General features: G+C 35.6%; 1 protein-coding gene across 1 annotated transcript in view; it reads right to left on the reverse strand.

Moving 5' to 3' along the window:
- The window catches only part of Mdga2 (MAM domain containing glycosylphosphatidylinositol anchor 2), a 656,085-nt gene that overhangs the window by 23,324 nt on the left and 611,918 nt on the right, over window positions 1–20,843 (reverse strand). Inside the window, exons 8-11 of the mRNA XM_059279883.1 lie at window positions 19,292–19,469; window positions 17,984–18,004; window positions 12,863–13,018; window positions 12,212–12,370 (exon numbers count right to left, since the gene is read on the reverse strand). Of these exons, the coding sequence (XP_059135866.1) occupies window positions 12,212–12,370; window positions 12,863–13,018; window positions 17,984–18,004; window positions 19,292–19,469 (514 nt within the window). The remainder of the gene's footprint in view (window positions 1–12,211; window positions 12,371–12,862; window positions 13,019–17,983; window positions 18,005–19,291; window positions 19,470–20,843) is intronic.

Consider the following 20,843-nt stretch of genomic DNA (forward strand, 5'->3'; position numbering starts at 1 on the left):
TATACTAATAAATGTTACAGATTGGATCTAAAATGCCCCACAATGACTTCTGTGCCAAGGCTTAGTTTCCTGTTGCAATGTTCAGAGTTATGCATTTAGGGAAGCGACATGATCACTCAAATTTTGACCTAATATATGAATGACTCATATTTAGTGAAATTGGAGGCTGAAGATGGAGACTAAGGGATAAAATCTGGATGAAAGGAGTGGGTCACTCGGGGCTGCTCCAGAAAGATGTGTGTTGTACAGCCCCTTCCTCATCCCCATCTGTCTGTGATTCCTAGCTACCACGAGGTGGATAGCTTTCCCCCAGCTTGTCTCTCTGTCATGTTACTACTTTACCATGTGAGATCAAGCAACACTAGACGGAAAATTTTAAATCAGGAGCCAAAATAATTCTGTCCTCTACCAAGTTATTTATTTTAGGTGTTCTGTGACAGGAAGGAAAAATTGACTAACAATGACATTATTATATGAATAATTACATCACATTGTCTCAGAGTTTAATAGAGCATTTATAGTTAGGGGATATGCCCTGCTGTGACCATGTTTACAATTTCTTAATTAACTAATTTTTAATATGTATGTTAAATTCACACTTTAGTTATGCTTATCATATTGAATACATTTTATATAAAAACATTTTTGCCTATATCTAAACAATACATTTCTAAATTACCTCAGCTAAATTAGATTTAAAATAAGCAAGAAGAGTTGTAATTAATTGTGACTAGCTTATATTTTTAAAAGGAAAACATTTGTTTTATAAGAAAATGGATGCTATAATTTATTGAAGTAAGGCTTCTACCTGTGTTAAAATTTAAACAACTTCTTATGTAGGTGCTAGCAGTCATTTTATTGTCTCCAAGAATAAACTGTTTCTTAGCTGGTATATTTCTGAGGTAATGACAAAAGCTCATAAATAAACAAATGACTTGCTCCTTAGCACTTCCCATTTTAGTTCATAAAGCAGAATCTGCTGTCAAAAGACATTTAACCCTATTCCAGGTCATCTTGGGCAACAAAATTCGAACTTGTGGAACAGAATAAAGCTCCTTGGGAGAAGTTAGAAGCAGAGCTGATTCAGCACATTATTATATTATTATAGTAAAAATTCCAATGTGCACATGATGGATTGTATTAATACCCTTCAAATGTAATTTTAAATCCTCAGAGAGAGGATTTTATGCTCAAGTAGGCACAAGATGCCAGAATGTATGAACTGAGCCATCCCCAAGGATCTTCTAATGTTATGTAGTTCTATGATAAAAGCTTGAAATAGCTAAGTAAACCATAGATTTCTCTTCCTTGTCTCCCAGTGGTCAAAAGCTAAATGACCTTGGTTGTTTTATACGATAGATAATGACCAAAATTTGGGCTTCTTCTTTTGCAATATCCATCATTTGTATTTAATATTATTTCATTTAAATTACCATATAAAATATAATTTTCATAAACATTATTTATCATTGCAATTACCTAGTTATCATCTTTTTTAAGACTTCTCTCATAATTGTCTCTTGATTATTTAACTATAAAAATAGTAGATGTTTTAGAAAATAATTTAATAATAACATCCTAAAACATACATTCATCTTTACCATAGATACTTTGAATTGAGAAGTTTGCATAAATTAATTTGTAATTTGGTTTATTCTAATGTCTGGATATCAGTTGCATATAAATAGCATTTTTATTATAATCAGTAACATAGACTCATTAATTGAAGTTCCACATCCTATGAAAAGATGAGAATGCTGCAAGATTATCTGACTCCAGGCAAGATCTATGTATATTGATAGGTAATTGTTAGCATCATTTGTTTTATGCACACATACAAAGTGAGAAATTAGGAAGTCATTGTTTCCTGCTTGAATAGAGATGGCTGCATTGATACTGTGTTTCAACATGTAGCCGCAACAATATCTTAAACCAAAAAGTCAGGTCAGTTTCTCCCATCATTGCCATGCTTCTGGCATCCAGCTGACTTCATACCACAAATCTGTCTATAGTGGCCCTCTACTCAGGCCTTCTAACATGCTTTTTCAGATCCCTTATTTGCATCTTTTGGCTCTTTAGCTCTAACGTTCCCCTGGAACATTGTTTTCCATTCTCATGCCTTAGTTTCTTCTGAGTCTCATATCTGCAACTTATGCTTTCTGCTTTCTCCTACTTACTTCTACTGAAGGGTGCTGTTCTTTCTAACTCTACAAAGTCTTACGTTAATGCTGTTGTCCTGATGTTACTTGTTCACCCACAGCATAAGCCTGTTACACATTTGGTTGAATATACTTTCTCTTACTCAGTAACTCATTATGTAAAATCCCTGAAAAACCATTTGATTACTAGGAAACATTTATCATAATTCTCTAGCACCTTATATAAAACTCTAGACAGGACTAAGTACCCACCTCATACAATTAGTCGTGATTAATTAGGTAAGTTAATAAAAGATACATGAGTAAAAAAAATCAACATTAAATCTTTACTTTCAATAAAGTGGGTTTAAATGTTTGTTACATTAAGTGAGAAGAAAAACCAGTTAGATTTTTTTAACCATTACTTCAATTGATAAAATGATATCTACTGTAGCTCACATACTTGGTTTAAATATACTGTCCTCTACTAAACACAATTCAGGGGTCATCATCAGTGTATAGTAAAGATGAGGTTATGAGCAATTATGCACATTATATGCAAGTATGGAAATGTCATAATGAAACCCTTTACTTTATATAATTAATATATAGTAATAACATTTTAAAAAATAATATATAGGAAGAAAATGTGAGGTTGTTTGTGATTCTGAAACAAGTATTAAAAAGTAAATGCATTAGAGGTTACTTGTAGTTTTTATCAGAGTGTCTGTAATAACCGTTTCTAATAACATTTTTTCATAAGAAGCAGAAAAAACAGCTAGATTCTACTCATATCTCCTACTCTAAATACTTATCACTTAAGAAGGAAGTTTACTGAATGAATAACATATGCTGTTGACAGTTGTTAAATATAAACAAGTCTTCATTGAAGTGATTGATTTATTCTTAACAGACATCAGCTATTATCAAATCACCCCAGTATAATATCTAATATTCAAATCTAATATCTAATATTCAAATGGAGACTCCTGAGTATTCTCCTGTTGTAGTTCCTAAACAATCTAGAAATTGCAATTGTAATGGAACTCAATTTTGAGAATTGGCAAGTATGAAAGAATTTTTCAACTTTTTGTTTATGTTTTCAAAAGTTTCGTGCATCTGCTTGGTTGTCTGTATATGCACCCTGAACATGAAGCTGTCCACAGAGACCAGAATAAGGCATTGGGTCCCTTGACACTGGACTAGAGTCAATTCTGAGTGACCTGGTTGGGGGGGGGTACTAGGAACCTAACTCCAGTCCTCTTAACCTCTGAGTCATCTCTCCACCCACAGAAGAATCTTAAAAATACTATTTTCTTAGATGTATCCAGTGTCCTTGTGATCATATACCCTTGCCCCATACAATTAAGAGAAATACAGTCTCTGATCAAAACTGGAAGCAGAAGTCAGTCTCCAAAAACCATTCAAAATATAGTCACTTTTCACTGTTGGCTTTACAAAGACATGTCTATCACTATTTTAAAATATTTGAATTGTAGCATATCACAAAGTCCAAGACCATCATGTGAAAGAATAATTCAAGATATTTTTATAAAGAGATGGCTAATAAGACATTAACTCCAGATCCTTAAATGCTATTTCTATATTAAATTAGATCATCATAAGATGGCATATCAGAAAACAATTTCATTTTATTCTGCATATGGATTATCAATGTGTGTGCTCCTATTTAAGGATGTTTTATAAAAGTTGCCTGTGACACTATTTGGGGCATACTTTTATTAAGTCATTATTCTTGAATTAATTATTAAGACATATGTGACAGTTTTCCCCATATTTTGTGTCACTTTCCAGAGTCCTACATGCAAATTCACTGGGGGATAATAATTAACTTAGTCTTTTCTTATTTGTACAATGTAAGAAGTTTTCATGAACTGCCACCCATTTCCTGTCTGTGCTCCACATACTTTCTCTTGTTATTCTTTTAATACAAGCAGAGGCGAAGGCAGCTACTTTAGGTGACCTTTCAAACCTATTAAGCACTTGTTGTCTGAAGAATCACATAGAAATACATCGTGGCTATTGTTCTCAGAGAGACAGCAGTGGAACAAGCCTCAGTGTGACAAATGCAGGTATTTGCACCAGGAGTTATGAAAACAAAGGAAGCAGAGAGGGCTGACAACAAACACCAAAGATGTCCTTCAGCTGTATTTTGAGGGAAAATACAAATTGTACAGATGGTTAAGAAAGAGAAAATGTGTTAATTCTATCACGTAACTTTAAAAAGTACATTTATTTGTAGATGAATATTTATTGAGTACTTAAGTTAATATTTACACTCAGGATACCACGTCATGGGAAGGGTCATTGCTTGTGCCCTCATGAAGCACAGTTCATCAGGAGGAAGGTCAGAGATTGGGAAGCTGCACAATTAAAACAGACTGTCCTTGCTTGCTTGCATGACCAACTTTTTTGACATTGTGACACAACATGGTCATCTACAGAGTTCACACTCAAGAACTACATCATTGAGTTACAAAATAAAGTTTTCAAAATGCCTTCTGCTGTGTGAAGTACACAATTTTGTGTTGGGCTGCACTCATTGCTATACTTGGGCAGAACTTGCCCACCACAGCTACAGGTTGGCTACATGTGTTGAGAAGCCACAGGGGAATGTGTATTTGAGCCTTTTATGTTACAGGTTTTAAAGGATGAGTTTCATCATGGGCAGGGAGAGGATGAAAATCAAGACTTGATTCTGTACCGTTTTCTTGAAGTAATAAGATTTGAACTGAGCTCTTTCCCAGTTTGAGACACATTTTAGAGTTCCAAGGACTTTGGCCCTTACTCCAACCTCTCCACCTATCAAGTTTTACTCTATTTTACCTTCGCCTAAAACTGTCTATTCTTGGAGCATGTACTTCATATTTATTTTAGAGAGAAGATGAGACTTTCATGTTGCCTGCTGTTCTTGCATTTGGAAATGCATCAGAAGCTATGTTCTTACATAATTATTTTTTTTCTCATTTCACTGGAAGTAGAATTAACTCTCTTCTTTGAGGATAATTCCATTATTGAGGCATTACATTCCTACCTTTCCATAAACTTTCTTGTGGACTTAGAGTGTCTGTTAACTTTCCTTCTTAAATCAGGCCCTCTGTGTGCCCACATCTCTTTGTTCTGTCACACTTCTTCACCATTGTGGTTATCAGAATCACAGAGGAATAACTCATTCATTTATTCTTTTTTCCTTTGCTCCCTGTGGCTTCACAGTGAATTAGGCTTTCCTGAGGTAGAACCTAGTCTAATTCTCACCAGACTCAAAGGACTTATTCATAAACGTGTTCTGTATTTCACCTCTCATTTTCTGGGATGGTGTGATGCTTCCAGCTCACCTCATTTTTTTTTTAATTTAACAAACTTTTATCATATTTAGTGATTCCAATGAGATTCAGTTTGTTTAGGACTTAAGAGGCTCCTCTAATTCATGCAGAATTAAGTAGTTCATTAAGAGACACAGTAATGCTAATATATATACATATGTAGCAATATTAATAGCTACACATCACTTTGTGGTAATTAGTTTTAGTGGTCAGCTTGGAACAACTTAGAATTATCTGGGATAAAAATCTCAATGAGGGACTGTCTTGATCAGGTTGGCCTATAGGCATGTTTATTCGGGGTTATCTTAAATAAGTTAATTGATGTGAGATGACCCAGCCTACTGTGAGGTGACACTTGCTAAGCCAGGGATCTTAAATTGTATAAGAGTAGAGAAACTGAGCTGATCACAAGCAAAAATAAAATAAGCGTATATTCATTTTTCCCTTCTGCTTGCTACTGTGGATGTCACGTGACCAGGATCTTACTGTTGAAGCTGTATCGGGATCTTACTGTTGAAGCTTTTTCACAGGGCTGGCCAATAATATAAAATTGTGAACTAAAATAAGTCCTATCTTCCTGCCACAGTTTTTGTCAGGGTGTTTTATCACAGCAACAGAAATCAAACTGTGTACATACATCATCTACATATAAGTTAACCTTTAAATGTCAACAGATTGTGTCTTTGATTGGAAAATACTTTTCTCAGTCAGTTTTGATAAGGCATCTAACAAACCCATCATTGTACCAGGGTGGCCGACAGCCTATAAATTGTACTTATCAGCTAAACCTTCTAGCATGAATATTCTTCTATAATTCTCTCTCCTTTGGTAGGGGCTTAGTTATGATAATTAAAACAAATCAAGACAATATAAAGTCATCTTGGTGATTATAACTATTTTCAGCATTCATTTGCTTTAAGGCAACATATAAGTGGTCATTAATGAGGATTCTTCCCAAGTTGATTCTTGAAATTAGACTGGAGTCCTTTCTTGTTATACTAATAACAGCTTCAAAAAATGATATTCAGCCACTGACACTCAGGCAAACAATATATGTTTTCATGACCCACAAACACTGTGAAAGAATAGTGCAGTCTAAATCATGGTTTTTTTTTGTTGTTGTTTTTTAAATGGAGGGTGTAACTAGTCATGCAACAATGGCTAAAGACATTAGATTTTACTTCTGTGGAACCTTTTAATATTTGTATTGTTAGACAATGCTGATTCTCAATGTAAGATAAGATTGCAAGACTTAATTACAATTAACCAAAAAGCTGTAAATGAAATTGGGATATCATACATCTAGAAAAAGTCATTTTGGAATCTGGTTTTTTAAAGGAATCCATACAACCAAGGATATGATTTGCAAAATGAATAACTGTAGATATATTAGGCTTACAGATAAATGAGGGTCTGAGTTAATGTACCAAGATGGTAAACATACCTCAAAGATGATGCAGGTTCAGTTCTAGATTATAAAGCAAATGTCAACACACAGAGTGTAGGCCTTTTTTCTTGCTTTCCCAATGTACATGAAGTTTATGTGTATGTTATTTTTCAGTTTACTAAGTGTGTAATGCATCTTGCCTGCAAACAATATCTATACCTTAACTGAAATGCTTTATTGCTAAAGTACACTGACAATCACCAGCCTTCATAGAAACTTTCGGTGGCACAAGGTCTTTTCCTGATGTTGATGGCTGCTAACTGATCACTATGGCGGTTTCGGAAGGTTGGGTGACTAAGTCAATGTCTTAAAATAGACAGCAGGTAGATTTGTCACACTGATGGACGTTTTCTTTTTACAAAAGATTTCTCAGTAGAATGTGACACTGTTTGAAAGCACTTGATTCACAACCGAATTTTCTCAAAACTAACATCAATCCATGCAAATCTTCTCACCCTGTTATCGAATAAGCTGAAGACAAGGTGCTTACATCTTTTGTTGTTATTTGAACATGCTTCAGAGCCACTTCAGCCGTAGAGTCTACCTAATAAACTAATCTGTGTGAAGCAGGTCCTCCTGTAGAAGAAGCCACAGCTCTATGGTGAAGCCTTTCCAGAATTTCAATTGACTGTGTGCATCAGGTAAATTGTAGTCTCACAGTAGAAGACTTATAAAACAATGATACTTAGGTACCAAGTTTGCATTTTTTTCATTTCCTGCAGGATGGATGTATAAACAGGTATACAGTGAACAGAAAATTACTTTTCACTGTCAGCTCTTGGGTGGTCAGGTGCAATGTCATTGAGCAGTAATATTTTCAAAGGACTGCCTTATTCCTTTATAGTTGACCCCTACTGTGAGTTTAAAAACTTCAATAAACTATTTTCTAAACACATGTGCTGTCTATCAGCCTTTTTTTCATCCATTTACAGAACACAGGGACAGTAAATTTAAAATGCACAGTGTCCTCAGGAATCTCAGGATGGTATGGGAACCTTGGCTTCAGTGTGAAGTCACTAGCTGTATTAATCCTTTAGTCCTAACACGGGTGTTAGTCTGACCTTTGAATTAACCTCTCTAGCTATGGAAGTCCTTTATTCTTTTTTACTCTGTGTAACCCTGAGTGCTGTACATTGAAAGTCTGCTATTTAATGTACTCACCTTCCTCACTCATTAAAAAAAAAAAAAATCCTCTGGAAAACATGCTGCAGTTTTTACATCAGCACTTCTTTCACACTGAACTATGATTTTTGTCGTGTTGTGGGGACAATTTCCTACCTTAAACCTCATGAGTCAAGTTCTTTCAAAATCAGTTTTGTAGTTTCTTACATGTTCCTAGCCATTATCGGCTTGTAAAGAGTTAAAGTCTTATTCTGTATTAGTCTTTGAACTAATAGAATGCTATACCTGGTTTGATCTCATAGACCATTGAATGTTTCTTTACATCAGCACCAAGCTTGGCTTGCTTACTTGGCATTTGTGAGCTCACGAAGCAGCATTTTTGATGTCTCCAGGTGCCTTTTTTCCTTTGCACTGACAGCTTGCTAGAGGTTTGCTTCAACAAGCTTGGTGTGCAACCTACCTGAGCTCTTCTCACGCCTTCCTCTTTAAGGTCTATCGAATCTAATTCTGGTAAAAAGCAAGAGGCAGATGAATCTTTCACTTGAACATTTACAGGCCACTTTAGGGATATTGATTGGCCTAAATTCAATGAGTTGGGCTCATGGCCTAAGGAAGCTGAATGAGAGGGACATATGGAAGAACAGCCTGAGGAGGTAGCAGGCAGAGCATAATCATTCGGGGCATGGTTTCTGATGACTTCAAATAGCATAGTTTCATCAAAGACAACAGACCATAGATCACTAAAACAGATACAACAACAGTTAAAAAAAACTTCAAATATTTTGACAATTGGCAAAGCACAACACAAACAGAAAGACTGAGGGAATCCCTGCTACAGGACAACAGCATTCACAAATGTGAAGACCATTCCTGAAAAGAAACATGCCTTCCACGGAACCTTCTACAAGGCTGACTAACTGAATAGAATCTCAAAGATGTGGAGAATTTGGGTTGTTGCAAGCCAAGAGATAAAATTACCTGTGGCATCTTTAACACTGCTCTTAATAGACACTTCCTTTGTCCATGACCTAATATCTTTACAGCCATCAGATAAGTCCCTTGGAATGTATGAACAAAAACGTAGTTTATAACCACCTGAAGGGCCAAGAGTGCTGTCAGATGGCATCTGAGGCCCACAGCTGAGACTTCCCTGCTTTGCTATAGCCTACCATCTAGCATTTCTACAAATATGTTTTTTTTTTGTTTGTTTGTTTTTGTTTTTTTGTAACAGGGTTTCTCCATGTAGTTTTGGTGCCTGTCCTGGATCTTACTCTGTAGACCAGGCTGGTATCAAACTCACAGAGCCCCGCCTGGCTTTGCCTCCCGAGTGCTGGGATTAAAGGTGTGCACGACCACCTCCCAGCTACAAATATGTTTTAAAAGAACCCTGATTTGTTGTCTTGCTATAAAGTCACCAGTGCTTTGGAACACTGAATATGGGAAAATCTAAATCTGTGCTCCTGGGTCATGATCACTCATATTGGTTCCAGAATAATCCATCTCTCCTCTTTGAGGTGAGAACTGTGTGTTTACATCAACACAAACTGGATTCAGAGTTGCCCAAACTTTCAATTTCTAAATAATGCAGTGTCTGTGAGATGCAATAAAAGAAAGTATAATCAAATAAATCATGCTTGTAGTCCATCTGGCTATAGTTTAATACAAAGCCTGAGACAAATATATTTACTTAGATTTTTAGCAATTTTTGTGCCTGTTCTCTCAATAAGAGCAGTGGAAACACTGATGGATATTTTCTAAGAGTGAAGGGAAGGAAGTGGGAGTTAGATGTTTGTCAGAAGTAATTAGCATCTCATAAATATATGGACAATTTTAAAGGAATCAAAAAAGTGCTGGTCTCATATAACAAGTGCATATATATTTTGTGTCTTAAATATATATGTGTGTATATATATATATATATAAAATATTGGTCTTAGAATTACATACTTGATTTTTTTATCTCTTTCTAGATAAATTGTGAAAGACTAGAGGAAATTTTAAAAATAAATTTTAAAAATGATAGTGATTAAAATACACATGATAAACAGAAAAGAAAAATTATATCTGAGCTAATTCAATGATTAATATTTTCTCTGACAATAAATGAGGGGAGTAAGAATTTTCAAATGAAGCGTTCCTTTCATAGTTAACACAGAGGAAGACCACCGCCACCCATGCCAAGGTTCTCACAGCACTTTTCCTGTCTCTGTTCTGTACCCCAGTGACGTCAGTCATCCCTGTAATATTTACTTCCATAGTCAAAAACCTCTTGCTTTTCAACAGTAGAGTCTGTGATAACTCACTATGACTACCAACTGACTCTCACATACTTAGCCTGACTTTCATGACCCTCCAGTAAGTCTTCCTGCAGAGCAGTGACTGGGTCCAGCTTCCCAGGCTGAATTATGACTTCACTATCAGCCATGTGTTGGGCATGGTAATCAAAACTCTGTATCTTAGTGTCTTTTTTTTGAGAAAGAGGATAATTACCTTAACAAGCTCATGTGTTCACTGTTAAAATTAAAAGAAATAACCACAAAGTGCCTTCTATCAGAACTATTTGAGTATTGAATGAACAGGAGACTATTGTTACCTCAGAGAAAATGGTGGTTATGATCTTATATTTCCAAACTAGAGCTTTCTAAGACAGGAATTATTATTCCCATTTTGCATATTTGGGAGCTAAGAACAAAGTGATTTCTGCGAAGTCTTCAGGTGACTGTGCATTTCTACCATAGTTCCTCCTGGGACTGTTGTGTTTCAGGTTGTGGGCACTTTTCACTTTACTTGCTATCTACCCAAGCTTGTCACTTGCTGCTGTACTGTGAAGAACACTGGTATAGTTCAGACATGATAGTGAGTGAACAGCATGACAGATCCACCCACATTAATCTCGTGAGGTTCAGTTTTCTTCACTGTAAACAATGGACCATGATGCTCACTTTTACAGTGAGGATAGTAGCTTAAATGATATGATGGCTGGTATATATACACTATGACAAAGTTTAGTAGTTTATACCAAAAAATGCATATTTACATTGTTTTTGTTAGTACATATCAAGAGAGTAAGGTCATCCCAGTTTTTACAATTGACCAGTGTGTTAATTCTACCTAACTACTCACAAGGAACTATTTTCCTTTGTTTAGAAGCATCATTTCATTTCTCACTTTGATACAGATGTATAAACCCTTGATCAAGCTTGTGGGGCTAGACATACTCTACTCCTCAGGACTGTGTCTTAGTTTAGGGAGGTGGTAAATGTATACCTCTACTATAGTATATGATACCCACAGCAATAGTCTTAAACATGGGACCACAATTTAATATAGCAATATGCTGCAGATATAGTTGTTTTCTCTTTTTCACATAAAATCCATAGGTTTATATCAAGTCAAGTCATATACTTCCAACATATGCAGATCAGTAGATCAGTCTTTTGTATTAACTGCACTGTCTAATGGCTAATCTTTTATAAATATGATGATCAGGCTTCTGGACTTCAGCATTTCACACAAAAAAACTGGAAACTTGGACAATATTTGCTCCCATTGAGGTGTGTGAAGTCCACTTGTAGCGACATGGTACTCTTTTCAGGAGAGTTGCATCATGAGTCATGATAGGTTTCATTACTACTGTACTGTGTGAAGTATCCAAAGGTATATAGATGCCTTCAGTTTTGTATTCCCTTCAAGGCCCCAATGTTCTTAAATTCTAGTTAGTGTATTGCATCCACATAAAGCCAATCTTACCACTATTGTTAATATGTGGATGATGCTGAAAGGACTTGTTCGTGTGACAATATTTCTTTTCATCATCATCAATATACATCAAGTCATTATTCAATCTTAGGAAAGAAACAAAGCCTGAATTATGTCATGCCAGTTTCACAGAAGCATGCATAAAAAGTATACTTTATTGATGGGCTGCCAGGCTCGAGATCCAAAGAAGCAAAATGCAAAGATGCTCGGAATCTGCAAACTCTTGTCTGAGTTTTGGAATCGTATGACAGGAGGACATCTGTGGTGTCTTACCTAGCAATTTGTAGGCAAGTCATATAAAACTAAATTATAGCATTCTCTGACTAAAACTGTCTTCATGCAGTGTCTGAAAAACTTCATTAGGATTAGTAAACAGAAAATAGAACATTCTGTTATCTTACCTATATGTTGCCCATACATGTGGTAGAAGAAACTAAAACAATATGCAGTGTTTGTAGGTCCATATGGATTTTTGGGAGCTATGCTGAATACAGGACTGAGAAGTCGAGCCTTTTCGCCTTCTAGTCTGGGTCGAGATGTCTCGATGTACATATAAAAACCTGAAAGTAGGAGAAGTAAGCGTTGAAGCACATTCTTATGAGGAAACATAAAATGTTATTGTTTGGATTCAAAGTAAAAGTTGATAACGTGGTTTAAATCTCATTTATAAAATCTGTGTGGCTATATACATCTAATCACAACTTTAACAGGAAAAAAAAGACATAAAGAACTGAGAGAAATGATCATTTTAGAGATAAATTAGCACAAAAATAAATAATGACACACTGATCTCTCAGCTACATTTATCACTGTGGTGTGAGAAAACATCAATGACCACAAACTTTGGAAATATCTGAATTGCTGATAATATGCATAAAATACAGTGTTTTACCCTTTGATTCTCAAATACATAGCTCACTGCCACTTTGCACTTCCTGTTGAGAACATTCCCAGCTCTCCAGCTGCTGTGTGCACAGCTCTGCAAGCCCTCCTACCTTCTTTGGAACCCAGCTCTCCAGCTGCTGTGTGTACAGCTCTGCAAGCCCTCCTACCTTCTTTGGAGCCACTGCGGTCTGCATTGGGCCCCGTGTTAGGGGTGTATTTTGTATTTCTTGTTGCAGTACTCTGTTTGGTCCAGTCGAAATTATCAGTATCATCTTGGGTGAACAGACAAATATTACCATCTTCAAATCCACAGTGAAATTCCCCTGTTAACACATTTTAATTAACATAATAAATATTAATTAGATCAAGCATTGTATTGTTTTATGAGGAAAAAATTCAAATATTACAATGTAATAATAGTGCAGTCATGACATCAAAAACCTTAATGGCCGTTATCACTAAATACAAAGCTATTATAATTCTGGTGAAAAAGAGTAATGATTTCATTAGCTTATTTTAATTTACAAAATAATTGGCTGCATTCTGGCATTTCCATACATACATACAATGCCCTTTGATCATATCTCTCCCTCTCCCTGTATATCCATCAATCTCCTTCTGCTTTTCTCTTTCATACTCCCTATAGACTGCCTTTAAGAATAAAATCTTATTTTATGTTAAACCAGTATCTTACTACACAATTAAGGCCCAAATCTTTTGTTTAGAAGCAACCAGATAACTCAAAATAATAAAACAATTCACTAATTTTTGACTTATGGTTGGATAATTTTCCTAACTTTTTTTTTTTTTAATACATTGGAACCGTGGAGGCGGAGGTGTCAATTAGGAAATAAAGTTTCTAAAACGGAAGCGGTGGCACAAAGTCATAATCCCAGCGCCCAGGAAGCTGTGGTAAGAAAATCGCCATGATTTTCAAGCGCACAGTAAATCCCAAGCCAGACTTTACTATAGAGAAGACCTTGTCTTAAGAAACAGAAGTAAAGAAAATGAGACTTCTGAGTTCACCTGATGGCATTTTAAACATGTGCACCTTGAGCGTGTAATTTTTTATGCCCTGTCCTCTAGCACTGCTCTTCTACACACACATCTGCGAAGCTGTACGTTTGCTTGGGGCAAGGCAACAGTAAATTGCTTTTGAAGCAGTCATCACTCATGCTTGAGTTGAACGTGGTTCTCCAGATGTGTGAAATCCACTGGAGGTGAATTTTATAAAATAACTCTATGAAGAGCCTGAGGAAGGACTGGGAGGTTTTGATGCCTGCCATATGCTGAGTTCAGAAACAACCTGAGCTCAGAGAGAGACTTTTTCAACTTGCTATTAAATATGAGTGCTTGTGATTTTATAATAGGAGATTTTCTTACTCGGACATACCCTGCTTCAAAATTGTATACATAGATGAACTGGTGTGTTCCATCAGAAACACAAGCTGGGTGTACCAATGGAGAAAAGATTACATGTGGTGCATGTTCTTCCATTCAACAAAATAAGGACTCTGTAAAATCTGAGGAATCTTCATGATGAGTTCACAAATGAGGGAACTTTAGTTCAGTCAGCTTTCCTTGTTAAAAATAAAGTCCGCACAGACCCCAGCTTCGCTAAAGTTCACAGAGAAAAACATCTAAAGACTCTCCCGCTGGAGTACCTAGCACTGTAGCAAAGGGATAGATCCATTAGGTATCCTCAGGAAGGGGGAACTTGGTTGGGATCATATACCTAACGAGTTAAGTGAAGCCTTTTTCTTTACGTTTAGTATGCCTTTGTTAGATTAAATAGTTACTGTGTGTCTGTATATTTATTTAGAGTCTGTCTAGATGGATATGTTCTAGAAAGACAATAGTCTACATAAAATATTTTATTAAAAAATATTTTTATTTATGTAAGTGTGTGTGTTTGTGTGTGTGTGTGTGTGTGTGTGTGTGTGTGTGTGTGCCTGTCTGTGTGTGTGTACCTTCAACGTGGGGGTGCTCATGGAACCAGAAGAGCTGGAGTTAGAGGCAGTTGTGAGCTACCTGAAATAGGGACAGGGAACTGAACTCAGCTCCTTTGGTAGAGCAGTAAACGGTCTTAACCAACGGTCCATTTCTCCAGTCCAACACCACGTCTTTCAGGCACATATTTCTGGTACTGATTTTATATGAAAGAAGACAGGATCTTAGGATGCTGTCAGTAAAAAGTGTAACATTTGTGACTGTATGGTGGCAATTTACATGCTAATTTCTCCTGCTGTCTTTTAGGAACAATGCATAGTTCCTTTACTTGAGAATTTTGATCCCAAAGGAGACTGTTTATAAGATCTTCAGTTGTTTAGTGTCATATTTTACTTTTGAAGAAAAAGAGGTCAAAGAACAAATGGAAAGATGTATTTCAGAATTCTTGCAAAAACTTAGGCTCTGTGTTATTTAAAATTAAGTCCGATGGGGATGGAGAGATGGCTAAGCAGTCAAGATTACTGGTTGCTTTTCCAGGGGACCAAATTTGGTTCCCAGCTTGCACATGGTGGCTCACAACCATCTGAAACTCCAGTCCCGGGGGTCTAACACTGTCTTTTGTCCTCTGAGGAAAGGGCACATACATGGTACACAGACACACATCCAGACAAAACACACATGTCAAATAAACACAATTTTTAAAAAAAGACCTGGTGAAAACTTTTTTTAAAAAGGTTTTTTTGGGGGGCAGGTGTTTCAAGACAGGGTTTCTCTGTGTGGCTCTGGCTGTCCTAGAACTTGCTCTGTAGACTAGGCTGGCCTTGAACTCAGAGACCTGCGTGCCTCTGCCTCCTGAATACTGGGATTAAAGGTGTAGTGAAGTGACTTTTTAACAGTATAAAATAGTTTTATGATTATTCTATCACTTTAAATTGGATAATTGCACATATATGCAAAGAAGATTGTTCATATAAAGTTTATTCAATAAAGAATATTTGGGCCGGGTGGTGGTGGCGCACGCCTTTAATCCCAGCACTCGGGAGGCAGAGCCAGGTGGATCTCTGTGAGTTCGAGGCCAGCCTGGTCTCCAAAGCGAGTTCCAGGAAAGGCGCAAAGCTACCTTTTTTGAACTTTTCGAAAAGTTAAAAAAAAAAAAAAAAGAATATTTGGAAGATAATGCACATTCACTGAGCTACATAAATAGCAAAAGTCAGTGTAATATTTGATTTTAAAAGGTCTCACAAATATGAAAAAAAGAAGTATAGGAATTTCTCAAAGACAGAAAAGTAGTAGTTGACTACATCTTCAATTTTTTTTATAGCTCTGATTATAACGTGATTTTCTCAAACTGATGGTTCGAATGACAATGGCCAGGACAGCTTGATATGTTTGATCCTCAGTTGGTGGAACTGTTTGAGGAGGATTAGTGTCATACCTCCATACAAGTGTCGCCTTGTTGGAGGAGGTATGTTACTGGGGGTGGGCTTTGAGGTTTCATTCCAGTGTATGTGCCACGCCCCTGCACCTCATGCTTATAGATCAGATGTAAGCTCTCAGCTACTGCTCCTGCCTGCCGCCATGCTACCTGCCCGATAGTTATAGATTCTGTGACCCTCTGGAACCATGAATCTGAATTAAATGTTTTCTTTTATCAGTTGCCTTGGTCCAGGTTTCTCTTCATAGCAATAGAAAGGTAAGACAAAGATATGCAAAGAAAATGTAAATATCCTACATTATATGATCTCCAACATTGTATTGTATTTCCCCAAATCTATTCAAATATAATGAAGAAATAATTAAACAAATCATAAATAAGAAGCCTGGAACTCCATGACCTACATGCATCAACCGGTTTTCTCTCTGCAGTGCCTTAAAACCTGCAAAAATCTAGCCTGACATTGAAAAATAAAATGTTCTCAAGGACTGATATTGTGATCAGGTTTTCATAGTAAATCCTCCTCTTTCTTCAAAATGGTTTGCAGAGACAGAGACATGTGACAGCTAATTGTCATTGTGCACATGACTAGATTTATAATCACCCAGGAAACACATCTCGGTATTTTCCTTAGGGTTTTTAAATAGAGGTTTAACAGCGGAGAGAATATCCACTTTGAACATGGGTAGTACCACCTCATGGTACTAAAAAGGGAAAAGGGGAGAACTAGATAGGCATCAACATTCATATATTTATTTCCTGACTTCAGATCCCAGAGCCATGCCTTCCTGCCATAACCAACGATATCCTTATTATAGCATGAGAAAATATGAGTCCTGTGTCCCTCAAATTGCTTCTACTAGGTAATGAATATGAGATTTTTTTATGTGTAGGACTAATTTTTATATATTTATGTTTAAAAAAATATATTGCATTTATATATTTATATAAAAATTATATATTTATATATGTGTGCATAAGATTTATACACACTAATCTTCATCATGCATTTATAAAATTAAATGTAAAGCAAAAATTCAGAATTCAAGATCAAAACCAAATCAAATATACTAAACTTAAATGTACATAAATTTAGTGATTTGTGTCCAGATATGGTGATGCATTGTTTGAAATACCTGTACTCAGGTGGTGAGGATGGTATGAATATGAGTCTATGTTCTGGTCTACCCTAGATTATATAGTGAAACACTGCCTTTAATAAAATAATATCATGTATAGGGAAAGACTCAAATGCAAACTTAATAAATAGTCAAGGGTTGATGCGATGGTTCATTGAGTAAAAGCACTTGCAGCATATGCATGGTGACCTGAGTTAAAACCCATAATACCATGGTAGAAGTAGAAAATTCACTCTGGCAAGTTGTCCTCTGGTCTCCATAGATGCAAACCGGAAAACTTGTACCCCACCACACACACCATGTACACACATTGTGCCTACACATGCACTAACAACAATAATTATCACCACAGGAAATGGCTTTAATAAGTAAACTTAGTCTTTATGGGGAAAAGAGAGCAAATCAAAGGAACAGAACAGCAAAATGAAACATACAAGGGACATCTCACAAAACCTGCAATGAATCGCATAGTTAGTTACAGATCAGTGAATAGTAACCAGTTTGGGGAAATGACTTCATGTTTCCTAATTTGTTAAATGTCTAAGCATCTGTTATCAGTGTCAAATTATTTGTTTTTAATTCTCCGATAAAACCATATCCTCTGAACTTTGAAGTGCGTACACAATGCCAATTTTACTGGTTTAAAAATCATTGTTTTATACTAAGTAAGAACAGTTTTTACCTAATCTTTGTATATTTATATGTAATTCATTTTCCTTCACTATGTAACATAATATGATTTTAAGTGAAAATAATATACTTACTCAAATGAGGATTTACAGGTGCTGAAAGAAAGAAAAAAGAAAGAGAGAGAGAGAGAGAGAGAGAGAGAGAGAGAGAGAGAGAGAGAGAGAGAGAGAGAGAAAGAAAGAAAGAAAGAAAGAAAGAAAGAAAGAAAGAAAGAAAGAAAGAAAGAAAAATGTTAGCAAGGCTTAGATGTCGCTTGTAAATAAAAGTCTAATTAGTCTACTCAGAATCCCATAGTTTCTTCCAAACCTAATGATGGTAGTGGATAATTATATCCGTAATCCATTTTGTTCTATGGGATGGAGTGCATTTTACTTTGAGCTTATATTAAGAATATCAAAGTACCACAAAAATCAATATTAAAGGTCACAGGGGAGTAGATCATTTTCCAAGAAATGGCATTGTTAAACATTTATACCTCAACCAGTGCTAAACAAACCCAGAAATCAAAGAGAAGTCATTGGTAAAATAATTCACAATCTAGATGAATTAAGAATGCAAGCAATTATTCAATGGAGGTTATAATTATATTTTCTGTTACATCAATTTTTACTGAAAACAATATGACATATAGAAATAATGAAATTCTCAAATCATGTCATGTGTCTGAAACAAATACATCAATACCACTTCGTTTAATTAAATTAAAATACACACATACACACAGAAATTTCAGAACGTAGATTTGCCATATCTTAAGGGACATGATACATTATACTTTTTGTGCACAAAATAAGCAAAAAAAAATCTTTGAGAAAAACAATTACGTCTCCCATTAAAATTCCATCTGATTTCTATTGAAGGGGAAATAAAGATTTCAAGTTTTACTAACAAGTAAAAAAAAATATTTCTACTCTGGATGTACCAGTCTCATTGATTCTTCCCAGACTTACAATAGCTGGTAACATAAGGTGAAAATTCTGTCTTTATCATTTTTTTTTTATCATTTTGCTAGTGCCTAGTTAGTCAATGTGTTAAACTTGCAAATTCCTAATAAAGCAAAACACAAAAACACGTGGAATAAGCATGTTCACTCTTACATGAGAACATTTAGACTAGTGGTTCCCAACCTGTGGGTTGCAACCTTTTTAGGGGATCAAATACCCTTTCACAGGGGTCACCTAAGACTATCTGCATATCAGATATTTACATTAAGATTCTTAACAGTAGCAAAATCACAATTATGAAGTAGCACCAAAAATAATTTTATGGTTGAGGTCACCTTAATGTGATGAACTGTATTAAAATAAATATTCCACAAAATTTCTTACACAAATAAATACTTGTGAAATTAAAAAAAAAACAAAAACAAAAACACTACTCACCAGTATATTTGATGACACGAATTGTTGAATCCCCTTCACCAAATTTAGTGAGAGGAGTCAGTCTGACTTCATAGGCCTCTGGTTTAATTAGTTCTGTCAAGTTATATGTAATGAGTTCTCCCTTTTGAATATTCCCATTTATTTTAATCTCCTGTTCCCACCAACGTTGCTGTCCAGCCTGAAATCAAAACGATTGTATAATAATGTTTCTAACACTTATTTGAAGTTACTTGCTTTGTTCTAAGAAAACAAAAAGCAGTTTAGAAGTTTTTTAAACTTCATTTTAGGAGTTTATTAAACATCTCATATTTTTATACATACACTATATAACTATATTTTATACATATATTTTATAAATACATATATTTTATAAAGACTTTTGCAGATGTTTCTTGATAGCTGCAAAATTATTAGAGGTTGATTAAATAGATTCAATTGATTTTAACAGATCATTTTATATTGAGAGTTGGAATGTTCAAACAAAGACCACCATTTGATGTTTGAAGAAGGGTATATAGAACTACATTTAACATAAATTATTGATGGTGTATTAGATTCTTAAACAACTGAATCCTCTTTATCATATCAACAAACATAGGTAGTGCATACCTAATAGTTTCCAGGATGAATTGCAGGTATGAGAGTTATAATGCAGAGAAGTTAGTTTTTTTAAGTCCATTGAAAACAGAGATATAATGAAGACTGAAATAAAACTAACTATAAAATGATTTCCAAAAGTTATACATGAAATTAAAAAGTTAAAATGACGCCAGGCAGTGGTGGCGCATGCCTTTAATCCCAGCACTTGGGAGGCAGAGCCAGGTGGATCTCTGTGAGTTCGAGGCCAGCCTGGGCTACCAAGTGAGTTCCAGGAAAGGTGCAAAGCTACACAGAGAAACCCTGTCTCGAAAAACCAAAAATAAAAAATAAAATAAAATGACGAAGGGGATCCAGAGTGATACAGTAAATGCCAGTGGAAAGGATTCATTTCTAAGTAATCAGAGGGCAGTTCCATAAGAATGATGTTTGGTAGTTAATAAGATAAAATCAGGTATCTACCACTGGGTTCAGGAGGACGCACATATCAATGACTTCGAAATAAATTGTTCCAGTTGAGCAAAAGGGATTAAAACACCACTGTAGCAAGCTGAAAAAGGAAGGAGTGTCATACAGCATTCTACACTGAACACACAATACTCAGATAATTTTATGATTAGTTTTTTGGGGCACTAGGTACTGAACTCAGGGCCTCACCCATGATGGCAAGTGCTCTCTGAGGTACATTCTCCAACCTAGGTCAGACAATTTTACAGAGCAGAAATACAAGTTACCAGTAAACCAAATGTGGTCTTAGTAAAGACTCTTCCAGAGATTTATTTTAAAAATGCCTCTTCTAGTGATTCCATTCTGTTAAAATTTTTAAAAATTAAAAATAACCCAGTAGAGCAGTTAAGAAAGGAAAGCTGCTCACACATGAAACAAATTCATTAGTTCCTGTCACACGACTTCCCATTTGGTTTGTCCCTCAATAGTCAAGAATTGTTCAACATGA

This window comes from Peromyscus eremicus, chromosome 14, assembly GCF_949786415.1.
Source record: "Peromyscus eremicus chromosome 14, PerEre_H2_v1, whole genome shotgun sequence".
Taxonomy (NCBI): Eukaryota; Metazoa; Chordata; class Mammalia; order Rodentia; family Cricetidae; genus Peromyscus; species Peromyscus eremicus.